Genomic DNA, 17,894 nt, shown 5'->3' with positions numbered 1-17,894 from the left:
GGAGGGAAAACAAAGAGATCTTGTGATAAACATTTCTGAGTGTCTGAGAATTGACTGCCAAATATTCCGTGTATAAACATTTACAGAAAGAAGGTTCTGTTTTCCATGGATACACACATCTTTTTTAAGGAAGCGGCACTTAAAATGCAGGATACACTGTTGTGGAGGTGTATTTTTCCTAGTAACAAATACCAAGATATTTGATCGTAACACTAACCTAAACTTTTTCCGTAGACATTAATGAGAAAAGTTTCTCTTTCTTTCTTTCTTTCTTTTTTTTTTTTTGGTTGTCTTACGGATTAGGTCTTAAAATTGGTGACCCATTCCAGAATATTATAGTTTTTTTCAGTCTCATCTACAGTCAGGAAATGAAAAGGCTTGTGTAACTAATTAAATTCAGCTCTGGTGAAAGTGGGTATTGGCTTCAATGAGGCTTCAGTGAAAGTTATGTTCACTTACATCAGCACTTAACTTGGACCAAAATGCAGCAGGTGCAACACATTTATATATATGGGCCAGATTAGGTCATCCTCACTCATGTTTACTCATGTATACCTACCTACTGGAGGTATAGCCCAGTGTTTTAAACAGGGCTATTCACACAATAAAAGGCTACTCGTTTTGAGTCAGGATGGCAGAATCTGGCCTTATGACGTTAGGCTCATACTTGAATTATACAAAAAAAATTAATAAATACCAGTTTACACCATTCATTTTTTATGAACTGAGAGAAATATCATTATAGGAAGCCTAGCTCTGCTATTATTTGAGGTTTCGAGGGAATAAAAGTAATAATCATACTTAGCACTTTCGCAGGCCTTTACAATAATTAACTAATTAATTCATTAAAATTCAATCACAATGTTCCATTTCCTTCAGTTAGTATTAGACTAAACAGATACAGTAGCTGACTGCATTCAAATAATTATTTTTCTGCATCACTGTCTGAGGTTTTGACATTTCAGAATAACTTTAACATAAATTTAATTCTAATAGGGGAAATGCTATTGGTAAATGTTTATTAAAGGAGGAATGAACCCAGAAAAGATGTGACTGGATTATAATGTTCAAATACATGGCAAGGGCAAAATTCTCAGATTCTCAGCTCTTCCCTGCAGCATCCTGCTTTCCACTGTTGTTATTTATTACTTCTATTATAGTAATACTTGGAGACCCCCAACTGAGATTGTACAGTGCCTGGCACAATGGGGTCACAAATGCCTAGTAGGAAATAGCCTGTGCCCTGGGGAGCTTATAGACAAGACAGACAAAGTTGGGAGGAAAAACAGAGAGATCCAGTGGTGATGTGACTCGCCCAAGGTCACGCAGCAGGTCACTGGCAAAGCTGAGAACAGAAGCAAGGTTTTCTAGCTTGCAGTCTGGTGCCCTAGCCACTAGACCAAGGGTGGGCAAACTATCGCCCATCAGGGCTTTGGATCAGGCCTGCAAGATTGCCCCCTGTGGCGCCGTGGGCCCCACAGCGCTCTGCAGAAGCAGCTGGCACCACTTCCCTGCGGCCCCCGGGCGGTGGGACAGAAGGCTCCGGACGTTGCCCATGCCTCCAGGCACCGCCTCATGCAGCTCCCATTGGCCAGGAATGGGGAACTGCGGCCAATGGGAGCTTCGGGGGAGGTACCTGGAGGCACGGCAAGGGCAGCGCATGCAGAGCCCTCCGACCCCCTCCCCCAGGAGCCGCAGCGCTTCCTGGAGCGGTGCAGGGCCAGGGTCAGGGAAGGCATACAGGGAGCCTGCCCTGGCCCTGGTGCACGCTGCTGCCACCCTGGAGCCGCTTTAGGTAAGCGGTGCCAGGTTGGAGCCCGAACCCCTCCTACACCCCAACTCCTTTCCCTGAGCCCCCTCATACATCCCGCACCCCTTCTCTGCCCCAATTCCTTGCCCTGAGCCCCATCCTGCACACCGCACCCCCTCCCACACCCCGCACTCCCTCACGCACCCCAACCCCCTGCCCCAGCCCTGCATACAATTTCCCCACCCAGATGTGGCGTTTGCCCACTCCCGCACTAGACCATGCTTCCTCCCAATGGGAGTTCTATGCATGTTGGGAAAGAATGTATCCCAACTCAGATATCTGCTTTCCTGTGTTCAAGGGGTTTTTTGTACTAGATGAGGAACTTGGAGTAAAATTTTCAATAGTGCCTAAGTCACTTTGGTGCCTAAATTCCATTCTCAGAAGTGACTTAGGCACTTAAGTTCCTAAGTCCATTGACTTTCAATGACTTTCAACTCCAGTTGGCCTAAATCACATTACTCTCTGTTTTGAAACATCCTAGCAGAGGCTGTCAGACCAATAATACCCTATTTGTAGACCGTTTTGGAGACCTCTACGCTTGAAAATAACCTGACGGAGGATTTTTGCATGTAAAATTTACTATGGTAGCAGTTATTGCAGGGAGCAACCAGGCACCATGTTAAAAGAAACAGAAGTGAAGGGTAGATCTATAGCCCATAATCCACTGCCTCTAACTACGTTCTCTTCTCTGGCAAGCAGGGCCTTGAGCAATGCAGTATAGGGAGATGGAATGCCCTGAAGAAATTAGAGAGAACAAAATCTTCAGGGAACAGGCTCTTGGATTTCTGGTCTTTTGTGGTTTGGAGTCAGGAGAGTGGCTCCAACTCTCACCTCATGTAGCTGACTAGTGCTGAATCTGGCCTCTGCATGCATGTACCTCCTCCACAGTGTATATCCACAGGGCTCTGAGCATTTGTAACTTATTGTGTAGATGTACTGTGAGCTCTTATAGAATTAAGAGGGAACATGCTATCTGGATCTCTGTTTCCCTGGCTCTTCCCCTTGACTGAATGGCCGAACCACAGCTGGGCTTCATGCAGAGGCTGCAGAAATGAGAGGCATCTGTACGCTAGAGAGGATTCCACTGCATAGCCACCTATCCCCTCTGGCTACCTACTATGACTTATTCTACAGGTTTCCCTAAGCATTCCGTAGACGGGAGGAGCATATGCCCTTCTATAAATATCTTCCTAACTTAGATCCACAGTGTAGTCCAGGGTCCAACAACGCTTGCCTCTGTACCTGACACGAATACTTCCGTGGCTGTAGAAGTAAACCAAAGAAAGTATCTGTGGTTTCATTTTGCCCGGCCACATATCACTGGCACCCCTCCCTTTCCCTTTTGCCTGACTGTATCTGTTTTCAGCATTGGATATTTTAGATTGTCAGAAACACCTCATCTTTTTTCCAGTAATTTACTCTTATGATAGGATGCCAATTCTAGCATTTAAAGTATAATGGCTTTGTCATATTGATTTATCATTTCTGCCAAGTAGCAATTTTTAGAGTGGTATTTCTTAAAAATAGGATTCTTATCTCATAGCCTTCAAAACAGCAAAAAGCTAAATAGAATATTTGCACATTATCAAAATGCTTTCAAAATCCATGTTACATCATTTAGGACCATATTATTTACAGATTGAAAAGACCTATCAGATTGTTGGGCCTGTCTTTTTTTAAAGGGTAGCATATAGTTTCCTAACACAGCATGCATCGGATATTAGGCAGGATCTTAGCCAAAAGACTGAGAAGAGATTTTCCCCATATTGTCTAGGATCTCTGTCTATCTAGGCATGTATTCCACAATCCTCATTATGATAACTGAGTACTTCCTTTCTGATGGTATTCTCCAGAACTCTGTCGTTTGCGGAACTGTCATTCAGCTTTTCAAAATCATATTGAGGCACAACTTCTCTAAGACACCCTTATTTTTTATGACTGCAGAGGCTAATCCACAGAGTGGTAAGGTTACAATCAAACTCCAGGCAACAATTCTAATGCAGCTTCTAAAGACTGCTTTTCTAAGAGCTCAGGCATATTGTATGTTGCCCATACTGTTTACAGACTCATCCAGTGCAGCAGCAACATGTGGTTTGGTAGGTAGTGGGAAAGTTTGGCTTGTTGTATCCAGCTCAAAGACAAAACAATAGATTTTGTGAAATCTCTTAGTGGAACAGTCTAGCAGAACAGAACATGGTAACTGCTCTGGCAAGCAACCACCTGCATCCATAAGCCTTTATGGAAAGGACATTCTGGAGGCAGACTAGCAAGCTGTGTTGAATTGTAACTCCCTTACTTATGTATAAGAGGAAGGATGGTCTGGTGAATAGGGTGCTAGTCTGAGACAGGGGAGACCCAAGTCCAGTTCCCAGCTTCTTGTGGAACCTTGGGCAAGTCACTTAGCCTCTCTGTTTTACAAATGGGGAGCCGAGGCACAGAGATAATAGCACCTTCTTACCTCGCAGGGGTGCTGTGAGGCGAAATACATTCAAGATTTGGAGGTGCTCAGATGTTATGGGAAGGGGAAAATTAGTACCTAAGATATAGTTAGATGCATCATAAGGGACATATAGGTCAGCTGTTATGAAAGTCCTGGTGCTCTTATATCTTACAAAGGTCATTGAACAAAAGATGGGAAAAGTGAATTAGGTGAACACATGGAAAATAATCTATCTGTAGAATCTTACAGTTCTTCTGTCTGGATGGAAATTTAGTAGAAAGGAATTTGGCGGTCAGGGTGGGAATTTTCTCTTAATTAGGTCCAATAAGTCTATATTGTTTCCTTTGCATATTTATTCATCAGCCAGTGTTTTTCTAGTGCTTCTTCCAAGTTTACTGCTAAATGGAAAAAAACAGGTTCTGTTTCAAGGGGGTAGACATTTTTTCTTGCACAACATAATCTAATACCTTCCCAGAGTTTGGCAATCAGGGGCTTTCTCAAATCCTGTGGACAAACTGACCTTGAATGAAATTTTCTTAAGGGTATGTCTACACTTAAAATGCTACAGCAGAACAGCTGCAACTGCGCCACTGTAGCACTTCAGTGTAGACACTCACTGCAGGAAGGGGCTTTCCCATTGCTATCGCCAATCCACCTCCACAAGAGGTGGTAGCTAGTTTGACAGAAGAATTCTTGACCTAGCACTGTCTACACTGGGGATTAGGTCAGGATAGCGACGTCTTTCACAGTTGTGGATTTTTCACACCCCTGAAAGATGTAGCTATGCCAATGTAAGTTTTCAGTGTAGACCAGTCCTAAGTTTGAAGTTGACCAAAATAAATCGGTGCTGACTCTGTCACCAATAAAGGTTCAGAATAAACCAGATAAACCTTGGATTATGTTGCTCCTTATTACAAAAGTTTATCAATCCAATACTGGATAGGTTTATGATATTTTTACATGAAAGAGGAAATGTTATATTTGAAAACTGGAGGATAAATCCTAAGAATGGGATTCTTTTTGGGCTTGTGTTGCAAAAAGAGATAGTAATGCCATGTGGTCAGTTTGTAATGTACTATGCTTCTAGGAGTTTGGGTTTTTTTGTTGTTTTTTGGGAGGACAAGGGGGAGCATTCTGGGAAAGTAGCAAACTAGAATAGTCACAGCTGGCCATCAAGATCTGTAAAGGTTTGGCAGGGCATTGAGAATATGGCTGATAGGGCTTTTCTCCATTCAGCACATGCTGGCTTATTTCAGGAAAAGGGATCTGGGACTTACAACAGTAGACTTGCTCCATTTACTTGAATAGTCCCATTGGTTTTAATGGGAGCACGCTCTGGCCCATTGTTTCCATTGGGATTACCTATCTGAGAAAGACAAGCAGGAGTTGGCTTATTATCTACGTTCTTCTGTTTTAATTCCTTGCTGACCACTTCCAAATATTTTGGTAAAATTCTTCTGTTTTAATTGACTCCACTCCCCTCCCCCCCCTCCCCCCCCACCACCCCTCCAGCCAGCCTGAGACAGTAAATAAACATTGGGACTGAGCCTTGGCTGCAGCTGAGGAATGTGCATTACAGACTCAGGAGGGTGCACAAAGATATTGTAAAACGTACATTTGTGTTCCCCAAGGTGTGTACCAGACCCGTCCCCTGGCATAAATTAGAGCAGTCTAGAGGCTGCTGTAATTGCACTGGCTGCCGACGGCCAACCAGGGCTTTTAGGGCAACCAGGAATCAGCGGATCATCAGGATATCCTTTTTCACTCCAGCCCCAAATTCTAAATCAACTTCTGGGAGAAGGGGGTGTGTGTGAGCCCCGCCCCCTACTCCAGTTCTATGCCACTAGAGATTTCCCTACAGTGCTGGGCGTACACAAGCTTTAGGGCAGCTTTCTGCCGACAGCAGACTGTAATGCAGAGGAAAATCTGGGCTATCATGTGCAACAGACTTTTTAAAGAATGCACTTAATACGTCTCTTTCTTTAATCCTAGCTGACTATTACCTTCCTCAAAGATTTCATCATTTTCAAGGACTGTGTGGCAGATGCACTAAATCTCTGATTTCCAGCAAACATTTCATGGTTTAAAAAAAAAAATCCCTATGAGCCAAATTGTGCTTTTGTTTATAACCAAGAATCAATGGAGTTGGATGGAGTTTGAGGGCAAAATGTGGTTCTAAGCTCTCCTTTTCATCTTTCAAAAAGGATTGTGTATAAGAACCTATTGTATATTTTCTATGGCTCATAAGATTTATAACCGTTACTGAGCTAATAATACTAATAGCGGATATTTTAACTTTTTGCAGCAGAGCTACAATTCCTATTATTGCTAAATGGTAAGGGCCAGATTTTCAACTGGTCAGTTCAACACAATTGCGGATAGATTTTCAGAAGAGCTCAGGAGCTCAGTTCCCATTTAGGCACCTAATCAAAGGCCAGATTTTCAGTAGAGCTCAGCACCCAATGTGCTGAGGTCTTTTGAAAATCTGGCCTTTTATTTTGGTGCCTGACAGCTGAATTCTTCTGAAAAACTGTCCCTGGAAGACAGATTTTATACTGACTACCGTTGGAGTAAATGGCCACATTATTAACTCAGATCTATCAGTGTTACACCACTTTAAATCCATTCACTTTGCTACCAGTGTGAGTGCAGAATTTGGCCCGATGTGAGTACTGAACTTGACCTTGAGAGTTCGTGCTTGTTACTAGTACACATAAATACCCTGCCTTGCTGAAAACTCTCTCGCTTACACATGATTTTATCTGAATGCCTTTTACAGAGCAAGAAAGTGTTACAAAATAATTTTGGCTAGATACGTAATAGGAATCAGAGCAGAAATGCTGCTTTTCCATTCAAAACTGAATAGTTGCAAATTTTAGCTCAAACACTTGACCTGGAAAAATTAGAAACAGAAATGGAGCAACTCAGAGGAATAAACAAACCCACATGGAAAACTTTCAGATTGGCAGCTAAAAACCTTAACAAATGATTGGAAAGACGGCTGCTAAAAATATATCAGAGTGAATGCAAAGTTCTACAACGTACTTGACACATGATATCTGATTTGGAATGTAGAAGGTTAGTAGTTATGGCACAGAGGTTTGAGGTTAAAGTCACTGCAGGTGTGTGCAGTTTAACAGGGTGTTAACTGGGTAGCAGGTGGATATAAATAAGTAGCACGGGGGTATATAAAGAGTTTTGAGGGGAAGAAGTAATAGGCTTGGTCCACGCTGGGGGGGGGGCGGTTGATGTAAGATACGGGAATAGCGTAGCTGAAGTTCACGTATCTTATTTCGACTTACCTCCCGTCCTCACGGCGTGGGATCAACGGCCGTGGCTCCCCTGTCAACTCCGCTACCGCCGCTCGCCCTGGTGGAGTTCCGGAGTTGACGGGAGCGCGTTTGGGGATCGATATATCGCGTCTAGATGAGACGCGATATATCGATCCCCGATAGATCCATCACTACCCGCCGATCCGGTGGGTAGTCTGGACGTACCCATAGTATAAACTCAGCTCTTGTACCCCATAATAGGGAGAAGCCTGACTTTGCTTTTCTGAGCTTCAATCTTTGTTGCACTATTTTGTTAACAAAATTATTTAGAAATATAAATCCGTGTGCTAAAATTTGGGAATCACGTAAATTAAATTAGAGATGAGAGAGACCTATTCGGCTTTCTAGCTCATCCAACCCAGGGCAAGAATGCTCCTTATAATATATTTTTGTAGTGCATAACCCCAGTGTAGGCTTAAATATCATAAGAGATTTAGCTTCCACTGCTTCTCATGGGAGAAACTATTCCATAATGTAACATATCACTGTCAGGAAGTTATTAATGATATTCCACCTGTCCTTTTGTTTCTTAATTTCATCCTGTTACCTATTTTAAAGGAACATAAGCACTCTGGTTTTATTGTTAAGATGAAGTGCATAAAGATTCTTGATCTCTTGTTAACGAAAACATATCTAAATAAAAAAGAAACTGATTATATAGCACTGAATAGGACTTGAACTCCATTGTCAAGGCGAGTGAATGAAGGGCAGTAACTCTGGCCTTGGTTCTGTCTCTCACCAATTTTACATTCGTGAAACTCCACCGACATCTGCAGAATTACTCCCAATCTAAACTGGAATAAGTGAGATTAGACTCAGTCCCTCTATCCTTAACTTCCAATGTTGGGCCTTGGCATCACAACCCAGGTGGGATGAAATGAGAGGAATGATTTTCCCCATCATTCTAATCAGGGCCAGCTCCAGGGTTTTGGCTGCCCCAAGCAGCCAAAACAAAAAAGCCGCGATCGCGATCTGTGGCGGCAATTCGGCAGGAGGTCCTTCACTCCCAGGCGGAGTGAGGGACCGTCCGCCGAATTGCCGCCAAATACCTGGACGTGCCACCCCTCTCCGGAGCCGCCGCCCCAAGCACCTGCTTGAGAAGCTGGTGCCTGGAGCCGGCCCTGATTCTAATGATCCAGCTAGGAACAGCCTCTTAATTTCCACTTGAATTTAGAGCCATGGAAAGATATTTGAATATCCTTTCTGTTGTTACCTTTCATTTTTTGGAAATTTATCCTTAAAATATAAAAATGATCATAAAAAAGACTTGTAAGGATGGGAGGGAGGAGCATTGACTTGAGAGTTTGCCATGGTCATAAATGCACTCTTTTAGACCATTTTCAAACTGAGAAGTCTGTTCTTTTGGTTTTGCTCTGTAGACTGCATGTTGTCAGGCCAGATTCACTTTTTAAACCATGAATTTGGGGACCTAATATATTTATAAATTTCATTATCAAAAGAAATCTTTGTATCAATCCACAACATGCAGCAAATTATTACGTGCTCTGTTCTTGTTTTTTATCCTTCAGCAAAACGTTTCTTAAACTCTAGCTGCAACTCCAACATGCACTATAAACTCTTCCAGGTGGTTGGGAGTGGTGGAAACTTTGGGGAGCCGAGAACTTGGTGGGGTCATAAAATCTGGCAGGAGAGGTTACCTTGTATACAGGACTTGCCATTTAGTTTCATCCTATCTGCCATGGACCCTGCTTCACCTATTCATGGGAGAGACTATGTTGTGTAGTAATTTTTAAACCCACTTTATTATTATTACATGTATAAAAAGCATTTAAAACCATCTGGATATATTTTTACAGTTACTTCATAGACTGGATGTTGGAACACAGCTGTGCATATATAGCTGTGGTCCCTGAAAATGTTTGCTAATGAAATCCTGGAGCAGTCTGGAATTGGATGCACTGAAGGCTTGCATTCTCCACTGAGCAGCTGTCTATATGGTGATGGGCTGGACTGAAGCAGAAAAAGAAAAGTGTGTTAGACAGAAGCTTTATGCTATGAAAGCAAAATCTTCCCCAGCAGAAAAAGAGCTTTACTGTAGCCCCATATTTTGTAGCACAAAGGAGGAACGTTCAGAAGAGTTTAAATAATGAGCTTTTTAAGGTTCTTGAGAGGAAGGGAGGGAGAAAGAGAGATGTGAAATGGAAGGTTAGAAACAGTAGAGAAAATTACTTAAAGTACTTTGACATCCATGAAAGATTATAAAGCCGTCCTGAACATACAATGGTGGATATGCAAAAGGTGCTGGAAGGAACTTCCCTCAGACTTTCCTTTAATGCCTCTACTGAATGACAATGAAGTAATTCTTTGCAGAGTGCTGCTTTTCTGCATTCTTTAGCTGGCTCAGCCAAAGGCTTTAGGAACTGACTGGTAAACTGGAAACTGGGCTTCCATGAATGGGGTGAGGAACAGTGCCAAATTTAACTCTGGATATAATATATGGGTGAGGCACAAAAGCCTTTAGACTGCCTTGTACGTACCTGCCACGGTAGACAACAGTCAATATCTCAATCCATTATCACCTGATACTGGGCCAAAACAAAACAAAATCTCCTGCTCTGTTTAATTACCCACATATCATTGTGGTTTGCCTTTCACTTTCTAAATATTGGATGTTGCTCAGAAAGCAAAGTCATTTGAGAGAGTATTTGTGCTGTGCAACCCCCTAAAAGGACGTGACGATTTTTATCCATTTACAGTGAAGTGGGTTTTGCTTTGCTAGTTGCTGTCATCTTAGTTTGTCTGATTTTGGTGACTGTGGTCTTATTAAAGTGGGAAGTGTGATCTGTTGATTAGAACAGGGGAACTGGAATTCTTCACATTGCTGCTGAGTCGGTCACAGACTTACAAGAGAGAAGGTGGGTGAAGTAACATCTTTTACTGGACCAACTTCTGTTGGTGAGAGAGACGAACTTTTAGGCTTATACATAGCTCTACTGCAGGTCTGGGAAACTTAGGGCTTGTCTTCACCTACAGAATTACAGCGGTGCAGCTGCGCCACTGTAGCACTTTAGGGATGACACATTTATGCCGACAGGACAGCTTCTCCTGTTGGCGTAGTTAATCCACCTCCATCAAAGGAGGTAGGTATCTCGACAAGAGAAGCTATCCCATTGACGTAGCTCTGTTTACACAGCGGGTTAGGTTGGTGTAACTATGTTGCTCAGGGGTGTGGATTTTTCACATCCCTGGATGATGTATTTATACCTATACAGGTCTATGGTGTAGACCTGGCCTCACTCAGAGTGTCACAGCTAAATACAATATGGAACAGATGGTTTAGCATAAATAACTAATGCACATTTCAAGGGCCCATTCAAGGTGAATTGGCCCATTAACACCCCTCCAGTCTCAGAGAGAAAAGGAAGGGGGGAGGAAAAGCAACTGGGGGTGGTGGGGTTGTTAGTGGGTTCTAGATTGTTGTCAGATTGTTGAATAAATCCAGAGTTGCTATTCAGTCCATGACTTTTAGTGTCTAGCAAAGTTATGGATTTAAGCTCTGACTCGTCTTTTGAAAGTGTTGTGCTGGTTTCCTTTGAGGATGACAACTGATAAGTCAGATATAGAGTGATCGCTTTGTGAAAAGTGTTCACCCACAGGTGATGTGGTGTTTTTTTCCCTGTCTTTTACCATTTTCCTATGTGAGTTCATTTGAGATAGGGTTACCATACGTCCGGATTTCCCCGGACATGTCCGGCTTTTTGGTGCTCAAATCCCCGTCCGGGGGGAATTGCCAAAAAAACAGACATGTCCGGGGAAATAGGGAGGCAGCATAAGCCAGGGTCCACCCAGCCCCAGCAGGACCCGCCAGGTCTGCAGCGCAGCCCAGCCACCCGGCTATATTGTAGCGAGCTCGGGCAGGGGAATGAGGGGGGCGCAGCCACAGAAGGCGGCGGAGGGGCCGCTGCTGCCCCCAGAGGAGGGGCGGACCGCGCGCCCCAGCCGAGCCCGCATGACTACGGGGAGGCCGGGCCCAGCCAGCGGCTCGGGCTTCCCTCACGGGTCGGGACTCCCCGGCCACTGGGGGACCCTTCCTGCGGCCCTGTCACCCCGCATGGCAGGAAGAAGGCTGCGGCGCCGGGCAGGAGTACGGCGTGTGCCGGGGCTGCAGGGACCCGCGCTGCCCCGGTCGCCGCTGAGCATCCGAAGCCCCCGCCAGGCAGAGGCTGCCGGGTGAGTGGGGGAGCAAGGCAGGCAGGGGGGTGCAGAGACTGCAGGGCGAGGAGGAGCAGGGCTGGCAGGGGCATAGAGGGGGCAGGGCAGGCGGGGGGCGCAGAGGCTGCAGGGACGGGGGGATGCAGGGGATGCAGGGCGAGTGGGGAGCAGGGAAGCACTTAGCAACCCCCAACCAAGATCAGAGCGGGAGGGAGGAGGGGGGAATGTGGGGTGCTCAGAGGAGGGGGCAGGGACTTTGGGGAATGGGGTTGGGTTGGGGCCGGGGGGGGGCAGGGAAGGGGCGGAGTTGTGGCGGGGCCGGGGGGGCCAGGGCCCCATGAAGTGTCCTCTTTTTTAAATGTTTGAATATGGTAACCCTATTTGAGAACGCAGTGTTTGTCTGGTTTCACCCACATAGTTGCTATTGGGCAATTTAGTGCACTGGATGAGGTACACCGTGTGTTGTGATAGGCACGTGTAGGACCCACGGATCTTGAAAAATGTGTTGTGGAGGTTGTTGATCACTGTAGTAGTGGAGATATGACTGCAGGTTTTGCGTGGTGACTGAGGTTTTCAGTTGGTGTGTCTTGGTATGTGCGGAGCTTGCTTCTGATGATGAGCTTAGAGATGCTGGGGTGTTGTTTGAAGGCCAGAAGAGGGGGTTCAGGAAAGATTTCTTTCAGGATGGGGTCACCCACCTTTCCTCTAATATTTTGGGACCAACATGGCTACAACACTGCATACAGACTTGCCAATCAATTAACCCCTCTGTGGCTCAGTTACTCATCTATAAAATAGTGAAAACAATGTTAACCCACCTTTGGAAAGTTGTTTAAGCTCCTTGGATGAATTTCAAAGTATTTACTGTATTTATTCATTTCTGTCTCTTCAATGGATCGTCTATCTCCACGTACTGTCTTATGCATGTTAGACCATGATTCTTTCAGCATTTCCGTTTTAAAAGATCCCAGATTTTGCCTCCATTAGTCATGGCTAGGGAGACACATTAGTTGACCACCTGCATTTTCTGTTGAAGAGGATGATGGATAAATTTTTTCCAATTACATTTTGAAATTCCTCTGTAGCTCTCCAGGTCTGATCTTATTCACTAAATGTCCCTGAGAAGTTGTCCATTTATTCACTGCTTTGAAATAATATTTCCATCTTTATTGCTAGTCCCATGTTCCCCATCATGCAAGTTCCACTGAGATTTTGGGTCACATTCTCAGCTGGTGAAGTCAGTGGAGCAATGTCAATTTATGCCACCTGATGATCTGTCCCTTTGTCCTCGGGTACATCTTTTACCCATTTTTTTTATCATACCTAGATTGTGCACTTTAACTTCTGTGTCTTATCAAGTAGGAACAGTGCTATTTGTGGATGATGAGAGAATCTCTCTCACATTGACTTAATTCCCTTTTTGGACAAATCCTCAGATGGTGCAAAAAAGCATATCTCCGTTGACTTCATTGGAGCTGTACCAATTTGCACCAGCTGAGAATCTGGCCCACCAATTTCAGTGAAAATCCTCCTTATCTGAACAAATATAAGGGAGGTCAGAATCTGGCACTATTGCTAAGATTTTCAAAACTGCCTAAGGAATGTGGAATCCAATTCCCAATAAAAATGTATGGGAATTGTGTATCCAAATCCCTTAGGCTCCTTTGAAAATCTCATTCTACAGCTTTAGGGGGAAATGCTGATCTCAGATCACTCCACTGTAATCTTCTGCTCTCTCTACATACACATACATGTCAATTGACAAGAGCATCATCATGAGTTATCACATTCATTGTTCGATTCTGGGTTCAAAATCTGTATAATCTAAAGAGGAATGAGTGTGATAGTCTCTGCTCTAGCCCACTGTGGGTGTGCTGTTAACTTTTAACCTTTAAAAACTGCTGTACCAGGTATGCATCACTGGGGGTATTAACATCTTGGTGAATTTGTGCTTTTCTGTATAACATTAATATTTTGCATTTTTCTCCTCCATTTTCTGTTAAGTAATTTGTGTCACAGCATCTGAGGCTTGCAGGAGCTTGGTCAGTCTGAATAGCTATTCCGGGAGGAAGACTCACACACCTGCATAGCTTTCTTTAATGTCTCTTGTACTCTTCATTTCTTCTGCCAAACAGGCTGCTGGTCCATTTCTTTTAAGCCTTTGAAATTTCATCACTTTGTGAACTGCCTCATTTGTTGTTGTCTCCCACACCAGCCTGAGCACTTACTTAGCTGGAGATAGCTTAAATGAGTGTAACCAATATGAAGAGGGCAGCTAAATTGGGTGGTTCAGGGTAGGATGAGGTAATGTGGTAATTGGCATTATTTGAGACATGTGCTCAGTTTCACTGACCCTGAATGTATCAACCACTATTATAGGTACTTTAAATGCAGTTTCAGTTATTAGTTTGATCTGGTTTATTTCTTACACAAGTGGTGTGTAAATGCAAATGACCTATAACATTAGAGAGCTCTGAAATGCAGGGAAGGCTGTATACAGAATTTCATAAGACATCTCACTATGTGCTGTCCATGTTAAATGTACCTGGATGAAGTGTGTGGTAAAATGTGGTCTCTGAGGTGTTTGTATTATACCTACTTATTCTAGCTCTCCTTTCTCTCCTCCAGCTTTTTTTGGGAAGTACCTTAATGAGTACAATGGTTCCTATGTGCCTCCTGGCTGGAAAGAATGGGTTGGATTACTTAAAAACTCTCGCTTTTACAACTACACACTCTGTAGGAATGGCGTGAAGGAGAAGCATGGATTTGACTACTCTAGGGTAGGTCCTATTGATTTATTTTGAATGTTTTCCCTTTGGACATGACTGCAAGAAGAATACAAACACTTTATGGATTCAGTCCAATTAAAGTATTCATTTCATAATTGAAAGACAGTGCTAGTAACATCTGTTTCAGCCCCTACGGCGGCTTCTTTGGATCATACATTATCTTTTCACTTCTGGTGGACATGTTATTTAAAATGTTCTTAGCAGCTACAAGAATATAAGTTACGCGTCCTAAGACTGTAAAAGCTTCAATATGTCTTACAAGCTGAGAGATGGATTTAATTGCATCAAGACTGGTATTTCACTGCTCTTCACTTCAATTAACACTCACTGGGCCGGCCTCTGGCCTGTTACACTGGTGTACAACTGGAGAAATAAAACTGACTTCAGTGGGGTTTCACAAGTATAAATGAGATTAGTATCTGATTCCTTCTACTTAGGGTGGGTGGGTGGATTGGTTTGTATGTATGTGTTTGTTAAGTGAAAGCCTGTTTCGTGGTCAGAGTATGATAATTTTGGGGAGTCCATAATGCATCAGTTTATCACACATTAAAACTATCCTTGCTATGTGAATGCTGTGGATGTGTAACTGTTACATATATATCTTTCTAAAGTACTTGAGGATATTCTACCTTAACTTAGCTCACTAAAATGTTTGGCACCCATCTCCCCAGCACAGGCCCCACCACTTCCCTTTCTCATCTCATGCGGCATAATGTTTACTAGCAAGGAGGATGTTTACTTGAGCAAAATGCATGCATTTGTCAAAGCAGCCAGCTTGTGTGATTTCCTAAAGTGGGTTGCAGAATCTCTGATTTATGGCTGTAAATAATTTATTGGTAAACTGGTTTGGTTAGAAAAACTGGAACCTGAAGGAAACAGTCCAAGAGTGAAACGGGGCATTGTTTGAAGGAGGGGGGAAAAGCAAATAGCTATAAAGTGACATCATGTAGTTCTGGATTTAGAAGTAAAAGGTTATAATTATAGTTAACTATAACGATAGTTAATTCTAACTGTAACATCATAATCATTTGTAAAATAGATTTACATGAGAGGAATTCAGTTCAAACACACCTCGCCCTTTTTATTTAGAAAATACAAATGTTGCCTATACATGTTTTTGCTTTCCTGGTGGTGTGTACACAGAACATTTTTCTTAAAGAAACTGAAATGTAGATTATTTTTGTTTGTTTGTTTTTTTGATTAATGTGCTTTGTGTCAGAAGCTGAACCTTAATAGGTTTCTCAGGTTTCTTCTTCTATTACCAGCTGATAAAGTGAAGGGACAACTGATTAACAGAATTATGCCTCTCTCCCATTTCACTTTTAATCTGTAAAGGACAAGAGTGCTGATCTTAACATCTAAACTATTGGAAATGTTGAATTAGAAAAGTTTTCAGTGGAATAACGTGATGTCAATGATTTTACTGGTCACTGTTCCCGGTTGCTCCAAAGGGAGCTAAGGAGGGAATACACACGCTTCAAAACCCTCAACTCTGCTTGGTATATAAGGTATTTTTAAAATGCTCACATTTTCATTTTGTACAGCTCTTCATATTTTCATATCTAAGCTGTATGAACACCTACCGGAACTCCTTTTTCCAAAAATCCCTGGTAGAAAGTAAATGTTCCAAATGACCATCACATCTTTGCATATAGATTATTACTGTAATTCCCTGCCAGTAGTGTACAAAGCAACATGTATTGATAGTAACATTTGGAGTCAAGTGGTGGATCGATCAGTAGTTGAAATATGCTACTGTATGTTTCCTCCCTGCCTTTTATGTTTTTCTTTTAATAACTAAATTGTCCACTAAGGGACAAGTTGAAGTAACGTGACTTCAGAGAGATTGTTTTAATGACCCTTCCACATCATAAAACAAATACCTTTTTGTTTCGAACATCTCTGCCCCACTGGCACACAGGTTAGCAAAGCCGATTGCTGCTTCCATGGGCTATTGACCTCTTAGTTGTACAAATTAAATATTTGAGATCCAAATTTAATACAAAGTTCATATTAAAGGATAGCTGTCAGGTTAAGAATTATATTTTTAAAACCTAGATATCCTTATTAAAAATACCATTAAAGTTAAAGAAAAAAATCCCATTTGTAATATTATGTTAGCTTACTTTTTGTTAACTCTTATTTTAGATAATGTTGAAGGCCATGATTTTCAAAAGTGAGTAGTGGGGGCACACTCTCTGAAAATCGGGCCCATTAAAAGTATTTCAAGCTTGGCACCTCACAAATTGAGGCAAACAAAATCATTATTCACTTTTTTAAATCTAAATATTAGCCAGAAAATGTACTAGTTGGTTACACTTTTTCTATCAGTTTCTTATCTATTTAACTTTGTATGTATTAGCATAATTTGCCATATTTAGGTTTTTTTAAAACGTCACATTTAATTTTTTTTAATCTGTCTTAACTGGAGGCTTAAATAAAAATAAATTCATGGCAATATTTCCATTTGGTCTTAGGTTTTGCAAATGCTTATTTTTACAAAATTTTAATTGGAGGGCAATTTTGACCTGTCAACTGCCCTTGCCCTTTAGAATGGAATAGAAATCCATATTCTCTTCACAGGCCAGACGCAAGAACAAAAGGTCTTTCTGTCTTCATTATGTCTTATAGCAGGCTTAGAAAATACATATATGTTTTAATTAAATGTGAGTGTATTATTACTCCAGGGTTCTCTATTAGAATATTGACTTTCAGTTCCTTAATAGACATTAAGAAGAGTTTTTCAGATATAGAGGATCAGGGCCTCAGCTGGTGGACCTCCATTGTTTTTGGTGGAGTTATTCTTATCTACACAAGCTTTCATAATTGAAATGAATTGATGGTGTCTGCTTTGTCCTCTGTAGATAATTATTCATATCACAAATACACCACATAATTCAGAACAGGTGGCAGACTTGGATAGGGTAAACCTAGGATTGGAATAGCAGGAATGCTTCAAGTCAAGACTGATATGCAAAGGTGTAAATTGGAGCTTGGTCAGCCTGGTTCTGGGAGAGGCAGCAAGCAGTTGTGCTAAGTTTGAACAAAGAAATCAAGTGAGAGAGGCCCCTTTTGAGTAATGAAAGCTGACTTTCTCTTGCACCTCCGTGGCAGGGGTGAAGGAGATTGAGAAGGCACTGACTGTACTGTACTTGATGTGTTATATAGCAAAACAGAGTAGTTCAGTCTCCAGGACTGTCAGTCTTGCGGCTTTGCATTACCTTTACTCTATAAAAGGGAAGTGCACGGGAAGCCAGGGACTGGGCTGATGAAAGAAAGCTGTGCTTGAAGGGAGAACCAGGGAGGTATTCCATCCTCTGTGATGTGAACCACACTCATACTTGGTGACT

At 42.5% G+C, this 17,894-nt stretch overlaps 1 protein-coding gene across 12 annotated transcripts in view; it reads left to right on the top strand.

The window, feature by feature from the left end:
• SULF2 (sulfatase 2) overlaps positions 1-17,894 on the top strand; it is a 260,049-nt gene that overhangs the window by 181,572 nt on the left and 60,583 nt on the right. For all 12 annotated transcript variants that reach the window (XM_005304619.5, XM_065566658.1, XM_065566659.1 and 9 more), the window contains one exon: positions 14,384-14,535. In XM_005304619.5, coding sequence (XP_005304676.1) covers positions 14,384-14,535 — 152 coding nt within the window. The remainder of the gene's footprint in view (positions 1-14,383; positions 14,536-17,894) is intronic.

The sequence above is a fragment of the Chrysemys picta genome, chromosome 13 (assembly GCF_011386835.1).
Source record: "Chrysemys picta bellii isolate R12L10 chromosome 13, ASM1138683v2, whole genome shotgun sequence".
Taxonomy (NCBI): domain Eukaryota; kingdom Metazoa; phylum Chordata; order Testudines; family Emydidae; genus Chrysemys; species Chrysemys picta.
The sequence above is the reverse complement of the archived record's forward strand: the minus strand, read 5'-3'. Positions and strand labels throughout refer to the sequence as shown.